At 33.8% G+C, this 21,978-nt stretch overlaps 1 protein-coding gene across 2 annotated transcripts in view; it reads right to left on the bottom strand.

Moving 5' to 3' along the window:
- The window catches only part of Phf14 (PHD finger protein 14), a 138,183-nt gene that overhangs the window by 57,923 nt on the left and 58,282 nt on the right, over window positions 1-21,978 (bottom strand). For both annotated transcript variants that reach the window (XM_090333168.1, XM_090333169.1), the window contains exons 15-16: window positions 16,202-16,252; window positions 15,965-16,086 (exon numbers count right to left, since the gene is read on the bottom strand). In XM_090333168.1, the coding sequence (XP_090189294.1) occupies window positions 15,965-16,086; window positions 16,202-16,252 (173 nt within the window). The remainder of the gene's footprint in view (window positions 1-15,964; window positions 16,087-16,201; window positions 16,253-21,978) is intronic.

Raw genomic sequence — 21,978 nt, 5'->3', positions numbered from 1 at the left:
TGCATAAGTTAAAAAGAATCAAATATACCTAATTTGGCTAGGATAAACTATGTGTAGATATCAAAAAAAATTTTAATCTCTAAGTATATACACCATATTTCATGTGGTATAGTACAGGGAAAAATCAGAATAATTCATACTGAATGCATAAGAAAGGTATGGAACACTCAAATAAATGATTGGAAAACATGGACAACAACAGCAAGTGTAATTGTTGGGAATTTAGCTGGATAGAATGACACTTGTATCTTTTTTTTTTTGAGGGGGTGGGGGTCATGGGGCTTAAACTAGGACTGGGAGCTGTCCCTGAGTTCTTCAGCTCAAGGCTACCACCCTATCCTTGAGCCAAGCCTCATTTACCATTTTCTAGAGGTTAATTGGAGATAAGAGTCTCAGGTCCTTTTGTGCCTGGGCTGACTTTGAACCTTGACCCTCAGATCTCAGCCTCCTGAATACCTAGGATTACAGGCATGAGCCACCGTGCTGGCAAACTTGCTCTTATTACATATATATTGTCTACAAACAACTCAAAATGAGTACTAAAAGTATAAGAAAATTCCTAGATTCATTAAGCTCTCTTAGGATAAAGTAAAATTTATTCATTTCATATGCTTTCCCAAATTGTTTTCTTATTCTATTTGTGTTTTCAGTGCTGGAAGTTGAACTTAGGACATTTAGTTGCTAGACAAGGAAATTTACAGTTGAGAAATATGTCCAGCCTCCTTTTTGTTGAGGGAGGAGGAAGTAGTATTGGTCATGGGTTTGATGAATGCAGAGCCTGGGCATTGTCCCTGAGCTTCACCTGCCCAAAGCTAGTGCTCAACCACTGAGCCATAATACTACTGGTTTTCTGATGGTTAATTTCACATAAGAGTCTCTTAGACTTTCCTGCCCTGATGCAATCTTGGATCCCCAATCCCCAAATCTCAGCGTCTTGTGTAGATGAGATGAAAGGCATGAGCCACCAATGCCCAGCTTTATGTTTGTTATTTTCAGTGGTTTGTTTTTACATGTCTCTAAGTCTTTCTGGGCTCTGTTTCCCAGTATAAATGGCAATAGCAGGCCCATTTAGTGCTTCCCTCATGCCTGAGAGAGCAAGAAAGTGCCACACACCCCCATAGTCTCCTAAACTCTACAATCACAAGTTTGAGTCAGTTTTATTTACAATTTCTACAATGTAATTTCCCTTCTTCTCTAACACTCAAAAGTCTATAAAACAGAAATTCATAGTATATATAATTCACTTACAGTTCTCTAGTACTAGGCATTACAGTTGGTCCCATATTATGCTTCTTATTATGTTTCACTACCATAATGAGTACTATAAAGACCATTCTTAAAACCTGTGCCAATGTCTAAACATTCCCTGGAAAGATGCCTACAAGTGTTGTTTCTTCACAATCAACATCCTCACATTTAACTCAAATGCCTTTGATTCATATTGTTAAGAAATGTTATATCACATTTATTTTCTACTATTGGGATTTTAAGAGTACTTTTAACTTTTTGTGTGTTCATCTCATTTTCCAAACAAGAGTGATAATTTTACTAATTTTATATTTTCTACTATCACCCTACACCAAATCACTAGCAGCTTTCTGAGATCTCTTAGACATAATTCACATCACTGTGGAAGCACCATTAACATAAGGAACAGGTAACAATAAGTAGGATTTTAGTGAGATAAATGAATGGAAACATATTAGCCATGTCTTTAGAAACTCCCTAGGAACTCTAAATTCTCTTTGTACATGAAGGCCCCCTAATACATTTGGCTCAGCAGGGCACAATTTAATCATACTACTAACAAAGCATCTCTGTGACTTGTAGTTGAACGTATGGGGTAAATTTAGTCTTAATGAATTCTTTTAATCTACATTTTAAGCTACTGTTTGAAATATGTAAAATAAAATAAAAGATAAAGAATATTAAAAAGGTTTAAATACAACATAAACTTTTGTTGAAATATTTGAGAGAAATCATGACAGAGTTCATCAAAAACACTAAATCTAATTATACTTATTGGAAGACTCATTGGAAGAATAATAAAGCCTCTCATTAAAAATGTTAGTTGGGTAGAAAGGAATGTTTGATGATATAATGGCTAAGAAATATAGAATTTTTTTCATTGAAACTAATACTTTCATGAATATTCATATATATCTGAGAAGAAAAATATAGTTATTTGTGGGGGGAGGGAAGAGAGAAAGAGAGAGGGAGAGAGAGAAGGAGGGAGGGAGGGAGGGAGGGAGAGAGACAGACAGACAGACAGAGACAGACAGAGAGAGACAGAGAGACAGAGACAGAGAGACTATCCTGGTGATAGAACTCGGGCCTCAGGGGCTGGGAGCATGGCCTAGTGGTAGAGTGCTTACCTAGCATACAAGAAGCCCTGGATTCAATTCCTCCATACCACATACACAGAAAAAGCCAGAAGTGGCGCTGTGGCTCAAGTGGCAAGTGGCAGAGGTATAGCCTTGAGAAAGCCCAAACACAGTGCTCAGGCCCTGAGCTCAAGCCCAGGACTGGCAAAGGAAAAAAAATAAATAAATAACTCAGGGCAACAGCAATATCCCTGAACTTTTGTGTTCAAAACTGGAAGTCTACCACATGAGCCACTATTTCCAGATCTTTTGATTCTCAATTGTATATATAAGTCCTACAAATTTTCCTGCCTTGGCTAGCTTTGAACCACAGTCCTCACCATTAGCCTCTTCAGTATCTAGGATTGCAGCTGTAAAGCATAAGCACCCAGTTAAGATAGACATTTTTAAATGAAATGTTATCAAATATGAATGTGCAAAATCCAGTTTAAAAAAAATAACTGCGACATATGGCCATATAGGATGAGACTAAGTGAAATGAATTCTAGGATATGAAAACAAGAGGTTTGTGATTGTTGTTCTGAATGTACTCTGTGAAGTTATTTCTTTTCTTTTTTTTCTCCTTATGGTTTATCTCATGTTGCTACTATACCTGACTTGCTACCTGGCATATTGTATATACGTTTATTTATTTGAAATAGGGAAGGGAAGGGGTAAAACAAGATGATTAGGTGGGGTCAGGGAAGGGAAACTGTATTTTGGTAAGTTATTTTCTCTATATAACTACACTTAGTATGTTTTAATAGACATAAATAATTTCTGAACTTATATGTATATATATGCATATATATACACAAATATTTACTACAGAGTGAAAATCTAAAGCAAGAACTTTCTGCATTTCATATATAATAAGTTAGGTCAACCTAATAAATAAAGCTTTCTTGATTTATTGATTTAAATTATGATCAAAGGTTACTGGAAAGAAAAAACTGAAAGAAAATAGCTTTAAAGAATTAAAGTCATGGGCTAGGAGCATGGCCTAGTGGTAGAGTGCTTACCTAGCATGCACGAAACCCTGGGTTCAATTCCTCTGTACCACATACACAGGAGGAAAAAACAGAAAAAGAAAGCTGGAAGTGGTGCTGTGGCTCAAGTGGTAGAGCGCTATTCTTGAGAAAGCCCAAGGACAGTGCCCAGGCCCTGTGTTCAAGCTCCAGGATTTGCACCCCAACCCCCCCCAAAAAAACTAGTCATTTTTGACAATGTAACTAAACCTAGTAATTTTATATATTATAGTTAACATGCAATACAATGAAGAGGAAAATCATACTTTAAAAATTTGTATTAACTTACTTTGAAAATACATTCTTATTATAGAATTCAGTGTTTGGTCACTTTCCCTTACGTTTCTACTCTAACTAGTTTCTTTTTAATGAAAAAAGGAAAGTCAGCAAAACAAAATGCCACCATTAAATCATTCTACAACATTTTGTGTCAAAAATGTAATGGAAAATGCACACATCAAGGGAAAGGTTACTGTTCTTGCAGAACATCTTTTAACTTAGTATAGGGCTCATCCTTCTACATAACTGTGCAGGCACTACTGATGGTTTTCTCTTTCAGTTCAATGTGGCATTTGAAGGATTATGGCATTTTCAAACAATCACAGGGCAGTGGTTTGAGTGGTTATCCAGCTGAAAGTGATGCTGTGATTCAAAGAAACTGCTGTTGATAAGGTACAGTGGTAAAGGCCAGCTACCAAGCCATCTCATGTCAACCTAATTGTGATTATGTATTTTTATTTTTTCATATATTTTTATTGTAATTAATAGAAGGGTTACATGATATTTGCCAGATAGAAGGTGCATTAATTCTCATACATTGATACCCTTTCACATGTCTTGGTCCCCATTTCCCTCCTCCCCCACTCCCACCCCTCATCTTGTTTTCCCCCTTCCCTATCCAATTTCAAATAACCAAATACAAATTGATTATGTATTTTTAATAGAACATTGGGTCTTTATAGAAATATAGAAGGGCATTAGAGGAAACTTTAAAAAAAAACAGCTGTATATACACTATTTAGCTGTAAATGTTATTAACTGCATTAAAGTGCAAAGGGCTAATTCTGAAACTGATTACTATAAATCACTTTTGTTTAGGATAAATGTGATTGCACTTTGAAACTGTATAACCGTTAAGAAATTTTTAAAAATACCTGATATATTGGATATATTTGAATTTGGTTATCTGAAATTGGATAGGGAACGGGGGAAAACAAGATGAGGGGTGGGGGAGGGGGGAAGGGAAATGGGGACCATGACATGTGAAAGGGTATCAATGTGTGGGAATTAATGCACCATTTATCTGGCAAATATCATGTAACCCTTCTATTAATTACAATAAAAATATATTTTAAAAAATAAATAAACAAATAAATAAATAAATAAAAGCAACCTGTAGCCAGGAGTTTGGCCTAGTGGTAGAGTGCTTGCCTAGTATGCACAAAGGCCCGGGTTTGATTCCTCACTATCTCATTACATAGAAAACACCAGAAATGGTGCTGTGGCTCAAGTGGTAGAGCTTTAGCCTTGAGAAAGCCCAAGGACAGGCTCAGACCGTGAGTTCAAGCCCCAGGACTGGCAAAAAAAAAAAAAAAAGATTGTTTATCTAATAATTTTTATTCTGTTTAAAATGACAAAACTAAACAAAGAAGGAGGAGGAGGAGAAAAAGGAGGAGGAAAGAAGAAGAAAAAGAAAAAGAAGAAGAAGAAGGAGAAGGAGAAGGAGAAGGAGAAGGAAAAGAAGAAGAAGAAGAAGAAGAAGAAGAAGAAGAAGAAGAAGAAGAAGAAGAAGAAGAAGAAGAAGAAGAGGAGGAGAAGGAAGGAAACAAAGAAACACTATTGGTCCTAGTCCCAGATTCTAGGTCCAGGATTTGCAAAAAAAAAAAAATCAAATTATTTTAGAAAAGAGGAACTTACCATTTTTCACAAACTGAATATTCTATAGTAAATTAGAAGTGATCACAGTTAGTTTTCATAATTTTGATTGGTATATGTTCAATTAAAATCAAATTAGAAAATATTATGGGCTACTAATAGTTATAAAAATAAGTAGCACTGTAAGATAGTTGCATCATGAATTATTCAGAATAACTTACACTTAGATATTTAATATTATAAAGTTTTTTTCTATTTCTTCCCTCTCTATTACACGTCAACGTTATTAACAGAAAAATGGTGTTGTTCACAAAATGAATGAACAAGATTAAATGTAGGGAGGAAATAGGTTTGAGTACTTCTCTACCCTTAATGAAAAAAATATAAATGTGAAAGCATTCTTGTTTAAATATCATAGCTTAACAAAAACACCTCCCTCTCTTACATACACACACACACACACACACACACACACACACACACACACACACACACACACACACAAACTCCAGAGCCCCAAATCATTCTAAGGGTATAACTGTGAAGTTATATCTCTCAAGAATTAAAAATCTCTCATTCAATCTGAAATTGGATAGGGAACGGGTGGGGGAAGGGGGAAGGGAAATGGGGACCATGACATGTGAAAGGGTATCAATGTGTGGGAATTAAGGCACCATTTATCTGGCAAATATCATGTAACCCTTCTATTAATTACAATAAAAATATATTTAAAAAAAAATCTCTCATTCATGCATGGTGAAGACAGAACCAGACTAATAGTACAAAACTTCTCAAGAATCAAACTGACATTTATTTTATGAAGAAAAAGACAATGTTTTTTTTATTTTCTAGGCTTATTAAATTTCACAGAACTATAAATCATCATCTACTCACTGTTCTATAACTCTTGATCATAATAATAATACCTTTGATCACAAGTAATCAAGAAAAAGAGAACGAGTGAGGTACACTTGTATAAAAACTTCATTCACAAAAGGCAAAGTTAGTGTGCTTTTAATATGGTGCACTTTTACTGCTGTTGTTGGTGGTGGTGGTGGTGGTGGTAATGGGACTTGAACTCTTGGCCTAGGCGTTGTTCCTGAGCTCCACAACTCAAGGTTATCCCCCTTCCCCCTTGAGCCACAGCGCCATTTCCAGTTTTCTAGTGGTTAATTGGAGATCAGAGTCTCATGGAGTTTAGTGCCTGGGCTGACTTTGAGTTTTGATTCTCAGATCTTCCTCCTGAGTAGCTAGAATTACAGGTGTGAGCCACCTCACCTGGCTTAATATGGTGTACTTTTATCCACAAGCTGTGGATAAAATACTCACCTCTCTAAAGTGTCACATTGTTATGCATATATATTCAGAGGTTTTTAAATCTATAATTAGAACAATGATGAGTTATCCTACATAAGTATTTAATTTTAAAAAGATGACCATCTTTAAAAGTGCTAATGATCAGATTAGCTTCATAAATTTTCCCAAATGGTAACTTTAAAATATGGAATTAATTGCGTGCACATGTGACATATATATAAATGTGTCATTTTGATAGGCACAAATAAAATGTAAGTATAGTACATAATGTTCACAAATATTGAAGCACTGATGTAATTTAAAATTATCTATAAAGGCTATAATTATGCCAAATACCAAATATCCCAGACAAGTTTCTACAGATGTCCAGTTACATTATAAATACTATGACCATTATTCAATACAAAATAGAAACAATAATTCACTGGGAACTAAATTTTAAAATGATACAATATCATTTTAAACAATATCAGACATTTAAGAGAAAAAAGAACATAGTACTAAAAGCTCAAAAAATGTCAAATATATTTTACAAGGTCATCAAATTTTACAAATTACATTAGTTTTGATACTGAAAATGACTCTATTATCCAGCCTATAACAAATGCATTTATCAATATGTCTTATTCAACTAAAGAACAAAAGGATAAATTATGTTGAGACTGTAGAATTTGTAACCATTTACTAACCAGTGTTGCAAGCCCTTTACTACTATACTCATTTAACCTTCCAGATAACCCAATGAATTGGTACTATTGTTTATGAAAATTAAGAAATTAAACAACAGGAAGATAAACATAAGTAATAAACATGAATTTCAAACCCAAAAGTGTTTAAATCCTCAACTTTAATGATCTAACAGTGCTTCCCATAATACAAAATTCTTCTCTGAAATTTAATAAAACCTAGAGTAGTTATATAAAACAAGTAGTAGTTTGTTTTATTCTTTGTTGTTGTTGTTGTTGTTGCTGCTGCTGCTGCACTTAGAGCTTGAACTCAGGACATGGGAGCTCTCCTTGAGTTTTGCTCTGGGCTAGCACACTATAATTTGAGCTATACCTCCAGTTTCTGGTTTGTCTTAGATAACTGGAGGTAAGAGTCTCATTGACTTCCCTGCTCTGGCTGACTTCAAACTGTGAGCCTCAGATTTCAGCCTCCAAAGAAGCTGGATTACAAGCCTGAGCCACAGGTAGCCAGCCCACCTTCTTTCTTTAATCTAACATTTAAAATATTGAGATGACTGAGATCTGAGGACCAAGGTTTGAAACTACCCTAGCAGGAAAATTTTTGAGACTCTTATATTTCATTAACAAGGAAAAAGTCAGAAGTGGTGAGGTGGCATGCCATAGCACACTAGCCTTGAGCAAAAGACCTAAGGTATTGATTTAATGAAAAGTTCCCTTGTAGAATAAATGAATTTGGGGAGAAAATATAGTTAATGCATAAAGGGAGCCATGTCTACATTGTAAATGGAAAACAACAACACCCTATGACTATTAAGAAGAAAAGAGTGGCCAGGAAAAGAACAGGTTGCGGGAACAAATGAGAAGGGACAACTGAGGCAATGCTGAAGCTGGAGACCAAAAAAATATCCAGCACAGCATTTTGTAAAGTGGTGGAAATATTCTAAAGCTTGCAGTATCGGCATAGCTAAACAATTTTAAAAACTTACTAAAAATCATTAAGCTCTACAATTAAAATGGGTATACTTTTAAGAGATGAAAATTCGATCACGATGGAATTGTTGCAATAAAATAATTTCTTATAAGTAATTGCTTTGCAAAAGTTTGTTTTCTCCTAACCCAGCTAAATGAGAGGCAAGGCAACTAGAAAATTGGTTTGCATTCTAAGAAAAGTAATCAGGAAAAATAATTCAAGTAACTGAATTATTATTAAAAAAACGTTTACTGGAAGTATGTTTGAATACAAGTGCTTACAACCAAGTATAAATAAAAATTAAAAATTTAACATAGCAGGCATTTTATGAACATAAAAGCTGCTTTGTTATTCCTCAGACATGATTTAACCTAAAATCCTCAAGTAAAATAAGAAAACAGAACCACAGAGATTAAGTATAACTCTCATTGACATAAACAACTATTATAAAAAATAGGAAATGGTTACCCTGGCACAGGTGGCTCACAGCTGTAATCCCACCTACTCAGAAGGCTCAGTTCTGAGGGTCATAGTTATAACCTAGTAGGCAAAGTCCATAAAAGCCAGATGTTGGTGGTTCACACCTGTAATCCTAACTACTCAGGAGGCTGAGATCTGAGGATTGCTATTCAAAGCCAGCCAAGTCAGGGCCAGGAGTGATGGATTGCTTGCCTAGCATGCATGAAGATCTGGGTTCAATTTCTTGGTACAACATATGTGGGGAAAGTTGGAACTGGGGCTGTGGATCAAGTGGTAGAGCTCTATCCTCGAGAAAGCCCAAGGAGGCCCAGGCCCACAGTCTAAGCCTCACATCCAAAAAGAAAATGAAAGAAAGAAGAAAGAAAGAGAGAGAGAGAGGGAAGGGAAGGGGAGGGGAGGGAAGGGGAGGGGAGGGAAGGGAAGATAGAGTCCATAAGACTTATCACCAATCTCCAATTAATTACAAATAAGCAAGAAATGGGGCCGTAGCTTAAGTGTTACAGTGTTAGCTTTTAGCAAAAGAGCTCAGGGACAGTGCCCAGATTTGAAGTTCAAGTTCCAGTCCAGAATATAAGAAGTTAATAAAAAGAATTTTTTATGGACAGAAATGACAGAATTTGTGATGCTGAAGCAAAAGGACTGGGAGTTTGAGGCCAGCCCTTAATACATCGTGAGACCTTGTTACAAACATAAAACAAAACAAAACAAAAATTATGTGTAACCTACTTTTTGCTTAAGACAAAAGCCTTTTCCCTATTGGGAAAGGTTTTAAATTTCTAAAAATAAGTGAAAAAGACAATAACATAATTTATAAATAGTGGATGATGGCATGATGAAGGATTTTGGTTCTAAGCATAAGCAAAGCAAAATCAATGTAACAATCACAAAAATAAGGAAAAATACATGAAATAAATAAATATTGACTTAGTCTCACAAAAGAAAAACAAATTCTAAAACTCTGTAAGAAGCAGAAAAGTCTCAGAAACAGAGTTCCAGGGTGTGTGCAGCATAGGAGAATGACTAAAGAAAAGGACAGTCCTATTAAAGGAAAAAAGACATAAACTAAGTCTCATGACTGATAAATACATGAAGTTAGGCACAGAGAGACAAAGGATTCCTTATATATGGAAGGTAAATTTAGCAAGTAAACATATCAGTGGCTTACAAATTCATACAAATGTATTACTTGAAATAAGGTAGATTCAAGGGAAATCTTAAATGATGCTATTTCTTAGAAAGCCAAAATCAAAGTTCAGCAAAATAAACTCCAGTGAGTTTTGGAAAGGGATAGTATGGTGTCAGGAGTAGATGTATATGAATGAAGAGAACAGAGGAAAATTGCAGACAACAATATAACATATAGCCAACAACATTAAAAAGACTGAAGGAAGGGGCAGACAGTGAAGACATGGGAGCAAATGTGGAAAGGAGTGACGATCAAGATAGATTGTATTCACAAACTGGTTTGTTAAAGGAAACTTCTTTTACTCTTTCATTTTTTTTTTAAGGTGGTCATGGGACTTAGGACGCTGGACCTGGGCGCTGCCCCTGTGCTCTTTAGCTCAAGGATACCGCTCTACCAGTTGAGCCACAGAGCCACTTCCGGTTTTCTGGTGATTAATTGGAGATAAGAGTCTCAAGGACTTTACTGCAGGGGCTGGCTTCAAATCACGATGCTCAGATCTCAGCCTCCTGAGTAGGACTGCAGGTGTGAGCCACCTGGCTTTCCTTTTACAACTTTAAAGATAATCATTTTAAAAACATTTTTAAAAAAGAATTTCCTGTATATAGAGATTCCCTTCTTGAATACTTGTTTGTTAAACACGTCATTTGAAATATGATGTAAAAATCAATGTTAATAAATTCTTTAATAAAAAATTATTTTAAAAAACAATTTCCATGAAAAGCTATTGCTTCTATAATTATAGTTATTTTAAATATAAAGATAAAAGTAAGAATTCAGGACTGGGAGTTTGGCATAGTGGTAGAGTGCTTGTCTAGCATGCATGAAGGCCCGGGTTCAATTCCTCCTTACCAGAAATGGTGCTGTGGCTCAAGTGGTAGAGCTCTAGACTTGAGAAAGCCCAAGAAAAGTGCCCAGAGCCTGAGTTCAAGCCCCAGGACTGGCAAAAAGAAAAAAAGAAAGAAAAGAAATGAAAAGAAAAGAAAGCTTGAAAAGGTCATATTATATTCTTATATTTAAATTTTGAAATAATTTTGACAATTCATTTGTTTACATTTAGATGATCAGATTTAGGGTAAGAGGTAAGGCTCACTTAGTAGAGCACTTGCCAATGATTGAAAGTTTCAGGTACCAAGTTCAAGTCCTGTTATTGGACCCCACACAAAAGAAAATAAAGAAAAAGAATAGACTTTAAAAATCAGACTTTACTTCCCTTTTGATGAAAATTCTAAAGGGTTAAGCAGCAAATTTCTATACGCATGTACAGGAAATTTCTTGACTATGATATGGTTTCTTCTATGTTAAATTTTGTATGAACAATAGGAAGATTAAATGTCTTGCCAAAGATTTGTTAGTATAACTTCTTATAAAGTATGTAAGTGACTCACCACTTTGTAGTGGTCACTCTTCCTACACTCAGTGACTTCAGGCAAGGATCAAGATGAGGAAAACAATCACTCTACTATGAAGATAGTTTTAAAGAGAGAAGCCCAGTTAAACTTATAGCAGATATGAATTATCCAAATTAGTTGAAAGGGACATGCATGCATGTATGTATTTCATGCTATTGTGGAAAAACATTCAAGAGCTACATGTCTGAGATGTGAAATAGATAAAAAGTAGTAGCAATTCTGCTTAGAATCTCAGGGGCTGGGTTGTAACTCAGTAACAAAGTATTTGGCTAGCAAGTGCAATGCCTTAGCCTATCTCTAAAATATCTCAGTATCTATATAATTTTCAAATACTCAAGTAGGGGAATGTAGCAAGCAAACATTTGCTAGAGTAGAATCATTAGCTCAACACAAAACCTAGATACATAAGGCAATATAGTATGACCCTAAATGAAAGGACCTCCAGGTTATAGAAACAAAAGCCATAGAATGAGTGATTGTTGTCCTTAATGTGCTATGTTATCTCTCATCTCTTTTGCGGTCCCTTTGTTATCTCATATTGTTACAATATTTCACCTTGTTATCCGATATAAGTAATGCACCTTCTAGCTGGTGAATATAATGTAACCCTTCTATTAATTAAAATAAAAATATATGAAAAAAGAAAAACAATTATTAGCTCTACAGATCATTTCCAACTCTCAATGCTTCAAAATACTGCTACAACACAAAATAAAATTTAAAATACTATGTAAGAGGATTCCTAAGTGATAAGATTTTTAATTCTATGAAAATATTTGCTCTTTCAAAACCTAGATACATAAGGCTATACAGTATAATGCTAAATGAAAGGACCTCTAGGATATAGAAACAAAAGCCATATAATGAGTGATTGTTGTCCTTAATGTACTATGTTATCTCTCATCTCTTTTGCTGTCCCTTGGTTATCTCATACTGTTACCATATTTCACTTTATCTGATATATCGGATATATTTGTATTTGGTTATTTGAAATTGGATAGGGAAGGGGGGAAAACAAGATGAGGGGTGGGGGTTAGGGGGAGGGAAATGGGGACCAAGACATGAGAAAGGTTATCAATGTATGTGAAGTAATGCACCTTCCATCTGGCGAATGTAATGTAATCCTTCTATTAATTACAATAAAAAATATATGAAAAAAATACTTGCTTTTTTCTCCCATTGAAATGTTTTACATTATAATTTATAACATTAAAACCCTACAAGCATATTCAATGAGAATAATCGCTTCATTGTTAGTTTCACAATGATGCATCAACTAATCTGAAATTTGTGATTATTATTGCCTTGCCTAATACATTTTTGCACACAAAATATTTCACTGACAGAGTTAGTGTTAACTGACAGAGTAATCCTCCAGTGTTAAGAATTCTAAGCATCTATATTGAACACTAATTTAGTGATTTAATTTGTCCTCAGATTACATTATAATAGCCAAAGTTTAATTAACTCAGCAAAAGAATTAATGAGCCATTAACTTATGTGAAGTGTACTTATTAAGCATTTATCAAGCATTTAATGAGCATTACATGTGGAAACAAATATAACTGTGGAACTACTAAGTGGACAAGTACAATAAAACTCTCTCCTAGTTTTTAGCATTTGAATGACACATTATGAATAAAATAAACAAATGCTTTTAAAGGAAAATAAGAAACTTTCAGTTAAGATTAAAAATTGAATGGCAAAAGGGAAGCATGATTAAAACATTTATTAAGATACTATAAATCATCTTTCCTTTAGGACCTTGATAATATTCTTATTTTCTGCATCTGATGGAAATAGCTAAAGCTGAGAATTCACAGACACATAATGACTAATTCTAAAATTCATTTTGCCCCTATACTTTAAAAATAATTATATACCAGACAGGATATACACTTTTTCTGAGATTAAAAAGAAAGTATGTATTATAGCCCTGTATCAACATATACATGTATATTCTTTGTGAGAGTAAATAATACTCCTCTTAATATTTTATATAGAAAAGATTTTATCATTCATAATTATTTACAAAATACCTAATAGAGCAAAGAAAGATTTTGATCACATATAATAGGGGATAAACTAAGGAACAGCCATACTAAATCATTAGCTAAACACCTAAGGGAAACTTTCAGGTAAAGTAGAAAACACCAGCTGAAAACTACTAATTACAGTTTACAGATGAATTGCATGCAAATTCCCAATGATATGAATGAACTTACGCATGTAAATTCATATAAAATCATATACAAATAAAAGCAACTAAAATAATTAAGAAGGGATTTCCTATATAGCCTGAATTACATAGAGAAGTATGTTTTCCAAATCAAAGCTGCTTAAAGAGCAAGCTATACAGAGTTATAGATATTAATTCAAAAAACTTGCAAAAACAAGAACCGTACATTCAGTAAATTACTAAAGTTTAACTTTATAGGAGAACCCAATAGGCACACACAATGAGAACAATGCATTTCTGATCACTAAAATATACATTTTTAGAAAATTAAGCCTTATTAAAAATATCATAAAATTTAAATTTAAAAAGTAGCATGAACATATGTAATATATGATACAACATAATCATAAAAATGTAGAAACCTGACAGAGGGATCCAAAATAAATATTAGGTAAAATGGCATAGTATTTTTTATTAAAACAATGAATTTCTATATAAAATTATTCTTTAATCCAAGAGCAACAGTGCTTAAACTCAATAATTACAAGTATTACAGTGATGAGATATTTTATGATACTGCATATTGTAATACTACTTAAAGATCTTATCATGAATAGAATATGGATGAATCCTGCTTTTTCTCAAGACAAATAACTATGAGGAGCTTGAAACGCCTATTATAAAGTGCACTTCCCCCCACCTTTCTTTTACGATGGGACTTGACCTTTTTTGGTTTGGTTATTTGTGAAATAGGGTCTCTCTTTTTGCATGAGCTATTCTAGACTGTACACATTTTTGCTTTCTGCATAGCTGAGGTGACACGTTCATAACATGTCACCTAGTTTTTAACATGTTGGGACCAGATATTATGAACTTTTGCCCATCCTGGCCTTGAACCATGATCTTCCCAGTCTCAGCCATTTAAGTAGCTAAGAATTTAGGTATGAATCACACACTGAGCTTGTAAAGCCATTTTTGAAAAAAAATTATTTTCTTTTCATGGGTTATGTAAAAAATAAACAAACAAAACTTGGGTAAAAAAGTACATCTCCAATAATGAAAGGCCTGAATCAATCTAGTATCTAAAATATGTAGTAAGATGGAACAAATGCATGTAGATTCAAATAACTTAAGAATGAGCCACAATTCAGTAAACATCAAACTGCTATTTGAACCAAATGCTTCTCAACTCCAAGGAAATTTCCATGGACTGTATTTTGTTTATTATATAAGATTGTTATTTTTAATTTGTTTGTTTTTAGTTTTACATACTACATTAAATTATGTTTTAACCTAGGATTTCATCTTATCCATACTTTAAAAAAATGACCCTTTGATCAGAAGTGCTTATATATATCATTTAAATTGCGAACTACCTCACCTTAAATTTCAATAAACATTCTTCAGAATAGCTCTCAGAGACCCTACATAAATTACTTCAAAAAATTAATAGTACAGACATTGTTAGCTTAGTTACAGCATTTTGTATTTCTTTTTTGGAGTTGTATTTTTACTTTATCCTTATATTCTAACTACATGCCATCCTTTGCTATTTTCAAAGTACGAATTTAAATACAATATTAATATATTTATTAACATAAGATCATTTTTTGAAATATCTGACTTCTTTGTCCTCAGTTAATTTAATAGGGTATTAATATAGACAAATTTTGAAAGAAAACATACTTTAAGAACCTGTGCCATTGCCTTTGAAAATCTAATGCCTCCTAGAAACAATCTCTTTTGTTAAATACCTATTCCCCCATCTCACTAGGCACCTTGAATAATTTTTACACTCCAGCAGATAAGCCTGTGGCTAAAATTAGAAGGCTCTGACCACTGAGAACCATCCCTGACATCCCTGAGTAGTGTTATGTTTGATTAAAAAAAAAAAGACAGAAAGAAATACAAGTACCAAAACAAAACAAAGAAATAATGAAGAAAGAAAAAACAAAAACTAAAATCCACCTAGGCCATCTTTTCACCTTTCTTTATTTCACGAGAAAGAAGCATTTAACACATTTATTTTGGTAAGTAATAAAGAAGTGCTAATGGAGCTCCTGCCAGTAAAAGGTCCACCTTACCATCATTGCCAATACTCCATCTAACCACGTTTATTAACTATGGTCTTATGAATATAATAAACAACACATACAAGAGTCTAGATTAATTTCCTTTTTTTTTTTTTGGCCAAGAGAAAACTAAATTTTCTTGCGTTCAAAACTAAGATGATCACTTATTTTGAATTTACATCTAAATCCAGAGAAAAACCACAAGTGGCAGGTCAGTGAGTGGCGGAAATCTGTTTCTGAAGTACTGTCCTCACTAAATAAGATATTTATAAAGGTTCCATGCTGTATTTGTGTTTTGCTTTTTTTGTTTGTTTTTTTTTCTTTTTCATTTTATCTGTGATGAGAAAATGATGAATACGGGACTTGAATCCCTACAGGCAGTCTCAGCCTTCCACTTACCTGACAAGATTCTCATTGTCTCCAGTTCCTTTGCAAGTTGCACATTCAGTTCTTAAATCTTCAGCCTTAGGCTTCTTTTGTAACACAGACTGTCTTTGTCTTCTTTCCCTAGGTACTCTTTCCTGCCACAAAAGGGAGAATAAAGCAAAGCAACATCAGACTATGAGGGAAACAGAAATAAGTTACAAGAAAGTTTCTGAAGGTTCAGACTATAAAAAGTGCTTAACTTATTCCAACCTCATGCTTTTCCTCCTCAGGAACAAAGCTCCGTTTTCGTCCTCTTGTTCTCTAAAAGAAATGCACAAAGATATCTAATGTTTAAATAATGATAAAAACAAACTTTCTTTATGAAAAGTTACTGAGAATGCAATACCTAGAAAATTAGCATTCTAATTAGTATTGTAATGCTTCATTGCATTTTTGTTAAATTTACATCATAAAAGAAAAACAGCAAATGAAAGACACTTGAAAGTTCTTTATTCTAAATAAATGAATAGTTGTAACAATATATGTGTTATTACATTATCACTTTAAAAATGAGCTCATATACTTTTAATTATCTATGAGAGCCATTTTTAAGTTAACTACCAAATGGTAATCACTGCTATATATTTGTAGTAACGACACAAGGAATGCAATTTCTGGGCAGAAAAGCAGGAATATAAAGTGATACCATTTTCAAAATCTGAAAAAGTAATCTATAGAAATGACCAGTTGGTGTCACACCACAGGTACTTTAGAGATAATCCTCAAACGAGTATCTCAGCTCTTAAAACTAGTCATTGTTCTTGCACATTAAATCCAAACTTAATAATGTAATCCCAGAAAAGAGGAATAATTTTTTTTCTTCTTTTTTTTGCGGTCCTGGGGCTTACACCCAGGACCTAGGCACTGTCCTCAAGCATTCTCAAGACTAGCACTCCAGGATTATAGGTGTGAACCACAGGTTTTCTGGTTGAAGTGTACATATTTTTGGAAGAAATTATGTAATCAAGAAATAATGACACACATATATATCACTTGGCCATTTAAAACTAAAAAACAAATACAGGTCTTAAGATGATTTTGTTTCCTAAAATTTCATATACTAAAAATAAGTTCTTATACAAGGATATTTATGGAGACATTTTTGTTTCTACTGTTAATTTTTGTTGACATTGTCTAGGATAAATTTTTCTGTTTTTTGTTTGCCTACATTTTCTTTTGTTTGTTTTTGCCAATCCTGAGGCTTGAACTCAAGGCCTGGGCACTGTTCTTGAGCTTTCTCAAGGCTAGTGCTCTATCACTTGAGCCACAGCACCACTTCTGGCATTTTCTGTGTATGTAGCACCAAGGAATCAAACCCAGGGCTTCATGCATGCTAGGCAAGCACTCCACTACTAGGCCACACTCTTGGCCCAAGATGAGTAAAATTATCTAACAATAAATAACATTACAAAACTCAATAAAAATTACTTACAATTGAAAACATAAGATTATATCCAGTGAAAAATTTCCAACTAGTGTTCTCTTCTAATTTTATATCTAACTACATTATACTATCAAAGTAACTAATACTAGGATATACAAACCCTCAGTCTAATTTTAATTATGTTCTAAAATCTAAGTGCCAGTAATTGTATATAGAGACTCCCTTCTTGAATATGTGGTCATTAAATACGTCATTTGAAATATGATGTAAAAATCAATGTTAATAAATTCTTTAATAAAAAAAGTAATAGCATAATTCCTTCATATTTATTAAATTAGTACACTTGTAGAAGATGGTTTAATTTCATATGCAACTAAGAAAAATCACCAATTTTCAAGCCAGAAAAAATTTTAAAGCTATGGATTTCTTTCTATTTTTAAGGACATACCAACTACAAACATAAAGACAAAAAAAGAACCCATGTAAATTTTACCTAAATAAAGTATTTCAACTATGATGTACTTGAATGAATCATAAACATAACAAGAACTTGTTAATGATATGGCATATGGTATGAAACAAAAAGCAACAGTAAAAAAAAAAGAGAGGATCGGGGCTGGGAGTTTGGCCTAGTGGTTAAAGTGCTTGCCTTGCATGCACGAAGACCCGGGTTCAATTCCTTGGTACCACATACATACAAAAAAAAGCTGGAAGTGGTGCTGAGGCTCAAGTGGTAGAGTTCTAGCCTTGAGAAAGTCCAAGGACAGTGCTCAGGCCCTGAGCTCAAGCCCAGGACTGGCAAAAAAAAAAAAAAAAGAGGATCATTTAATAAATTTTAATTAAGAGTTTGCCTCATTTTAAATATATACAAGAATCCATAGGGAAATTTGGCTTACTGGTAGAGTGCTTGCCTAGCATGCATGAAGACCCAGGTTTGATTCCTTAATACCACATACATAAGAGAAAAGCTGGAAGTGGGGCTGTGGCTCAAGTGGTAGAGCCCTAGACTTGAGAAAGCCCAAGGAGAGTGCCCAGACCCTGAATTCAAGTACTGGCAAAAAAAAAAAAAAAAAAAAAAGAAGGTAAGACTCAATAAGGAACCATTTTATATTAGATTTTATGGCTGATATAAATTATAAATTAAATGAATAAAACAGTATGAAGACAGTATGTAGAAGAAGGAATAGAAGTTCCAAATGATTGATCAAATCAGCCCTCAATTCCAAATTTTACTACATTTTGAAGTAATTATTAATAAAGTAATATTGTTATCCCAACAATAAAATTTAGTTTTAAAAAAACTTACAAACAACTATTAGTTTTACAGCCTTAATATCATTAACCTGGGCTTCATATATTTGTCAATTTTCCTTTTTTTTTTTTTTTTAGGTTGTGGGGCTTGAACTCTGGACTTGGGCACTGTACTTGACCTCCTTTTGCTCAAGAGTAGTGCTCTACCACTTTAATCCACAGCTACAATTTCAGATTTCTGGTGGTTAATTAGAGATTCATGGAATTTCCTGCCCAGCTTTGAACTGCAGTGCTCAGATCTCAGCCTCCTTAGTAGTTAGGATTACAGGTATGAGCCACCAGCACCAAGCCGTCATATCTCTTTTATGACAAACCAACATTTATACAAACAATAATAAACAAATCCAAAAGGTCTGATGAATAGGAAATATATCTCTATATAATTCATAGGAGAGAACACAGGAGCTACATAATCCCCGATTTATACAATGAACTAAATGTTAGCAACCTTTCTGGAAGCTATACAAATAGTATATTCAAACATGTCCATTATGCATGTATATATGTAGGTATAATATCTAAAATATTTTTCAATTATGAAACTATACTGAAAGCAAATCAGAGTTCATAAAATATTCAAAGAATACAGCATATGTTTGTGTATATATAATAATATACATACACATACACACATACATGCACATACATATGTATGTATATGTGTATGTGTGTACATACATTATATATACATATATAAGCAAGATATGAGCTAAGTGCCAACTGTTTCTGTGAGTCACCAATGAACATAAGATGGAATGGTAATGATAAGTATGTTTTATCAAGCCCTTCAACTAGATCATGATAAATACAAACTTTCCATTTGTCTTTCAGTGTCTTTACCATATAGTCCTAGAAATTAATAAAAATGATAAAGTTTTAAAGAAGCAAAAGACAAAATAGAAGCTTTAGTTTTTAAATAGGCCTGCCTCAGTAAAGAATAACAACAGAACTCATCCAGCAGGTCAAAATAAGTCAAAAATGTTTTAATATGTCAGAGAATTATTTGCCAAGATTTCTTCTCAGAAACCTTGACACACATGTTTTATCTACTTAGTATCTTGGAGGTATATTTGAGTCTAATAATAGATAACTCTGGTTTTTAAATCTCTCATAAATAAATTTTCTTTTTCTAAATTGTAATAATTCAAATATTTAATATAAAACCAAGTCAAATAAGACAATGGGCATAATATACAATAAACCAGTAATTGCACAGAATGTAAGTTTTTCAAGTTTTCATAAATTAGCATCCAAATACATGTTATAACTGTATATATATATGTATATAACCATTTAATTATTTTATATTCTAAAGACTTCAGCCATTTCATTATTAAATGTCTGTTTTGAATGCATGAAAAATCTTTTCAAATGGAAAAGTAATAAAAGTAGACTCTAGGGCATTGGATTATCTCTCAAATAAAGTCTGTTAAGTTGTTAATTTCCTTTCTAAACTAATATCCTAAAAGAAATATATCACCCTGGGACTGAGAGTTTGGCTTAGTGGCAGAGTGCTTGCCTAGCATACACAACGACCAGGTTAGATTCCTCAGTACCACATAACAGAAATAGCCAGAACTGCCGGGCGCAGTGGCTCACACCTGTAATCCTAACTACTCAGGAGGCTAAGATCTGAGGATCAAGGTTCAAAACCAGCCAGGTACAAAAGGTAGGCACAAAAGCCTACCCTTGGCTCAAGGGTAGGGCGGTAGCCTTGAACTGAAGAGCTTAGGAACTGTGCCCAGGCCCAGGGGTGGGACAGTAGTCTTGAGCTGAAGAGCTCAGGGACAGTACCCAGGCCAAGTTGAAGCCCCATGACTTACAAAGGAGAAGGAAAGGAAGAAGGAAAGAAAGAAAAAAAGAAGGAAGGAAGGAAGGAAGGACGGAAGGAAGGAAGGAAGGAAGGGAAAAAGCCAGAAGGGGTGCAGTAGTTCAAGTGATGGAGCTCTATCCTTGAGAAAGGACAATGACAGTGCTCAAGCCCTGAGTTCAAGCTCCAGGAAAGAAAGAAAGAAAAAAGATAGAAAGAAAGAAAGAAATATATTGCCTTATAAGATAATAAAGTTTTAAGACATGCTGCTAAAAATACTTTATCTATTGTCCTTACTTTGCAAAATAGAGAAATACCTAAAACACAACAAAAATATATAACTCAGGAGAAAGAACTCAAAACTTCAAAGAAAACAGAAGATAAGGCTGTGTGAGCCTATAACACTGCAAAAAGTGAGGTCCTAAAAAGTCCTTTGGCACTTGCATAAGAGATGAAAAGTCACCAGATGACACCAAATGTAAAGAAAATGAAAAGCAAAATCTGAAAGCTTTCAAGTTGCATTAAAGTTATTACAAAATATGCCCAAAAGTACAAACATCAATTTTAAAGTAACTTCAAAAAGAACATGGACAAAGCTAATTTATATTTTCTTCAAAGTAATTTTCTTGCCAAAAAGGAGAAAAAGGTTTCCACATAAAAAACAATGCAGAGAAAATGTCTCAAAACAAGGTACTTTAAACACACACACACACACACACACACACACACGGCACTTAAATCGAGGTATGGCAAGCTGTCTGTATGGTAATCTTACAGTTTCCCCAGTGTTATATGACAGATACACAGAATGGTACTGACTTGTTGGTAGTGAACAGGGCAGTTCTAGAATTTAAGAAACCAACCTATTAAATGAGAGGTTTATCTTTGTGGTAGTTGTTCTTAATCTACTATGCTATTTCTTTTCTCTTTTTTTTCCCTTTATGGTTAATCTCATGTGGTTACTGTATCTGACTTTGTTACCGGGTATACTGTATATATGTTTATTTGTTTATTTGAAATAGGGAAGGGAAGGGAGGAAAACAAGATGATTGGGAGGGGGTTAAGGGAGGGAAAGGGTGACAAAAACATGAGAAGGGGTATCAATATGTGAGAAGTAATGCACCCACTACCTGATGAATATAACTGTAACCCCTCTATACATTACCCCAACAGTAAAATAAAATAAAAAAGGGTAAAAAAAGAACCCAACCTATTGGTGATTAATAATTATATGAATATTAAGTTTAAAACTGTTCATAATTCAATCTACATGCAAAAGTCAATATACTAATGACAAATATTTCCTTCAACAGAAATAATTTGAAGCAAAACAAGCCTCCACAATGATATTCACAATTATTTATATTAAAAGTAAAACGGTTGAAATTAGGTATGATGGTACATGCCTAACAATAACATACTAGGGCTTCCTCAAATATATCCATGTGATAATGCCTTCTTTCCCTTTACACACCCTTTGTA

Source organism: Megascapheus bottae, chromosome 5 (genome assembly GCF_031878675.1).
Source record: "Megascapheus bottae isolate mThoBot1 chromosome 5, mThoBot2.hap1, whole genome shotgun sequence".
Lineage (NCBI taxonomy): Eukaryota > Metazoa > Chordata > Mammalia > Rodentia > Geomyidae > Megascapheus > Megascapheus bottae.
The sequence above is the reverse complement of the archived record's forward strand: the minus strand, read 5'-3'. Positions and strand labels throughout refer to the sequence as shown.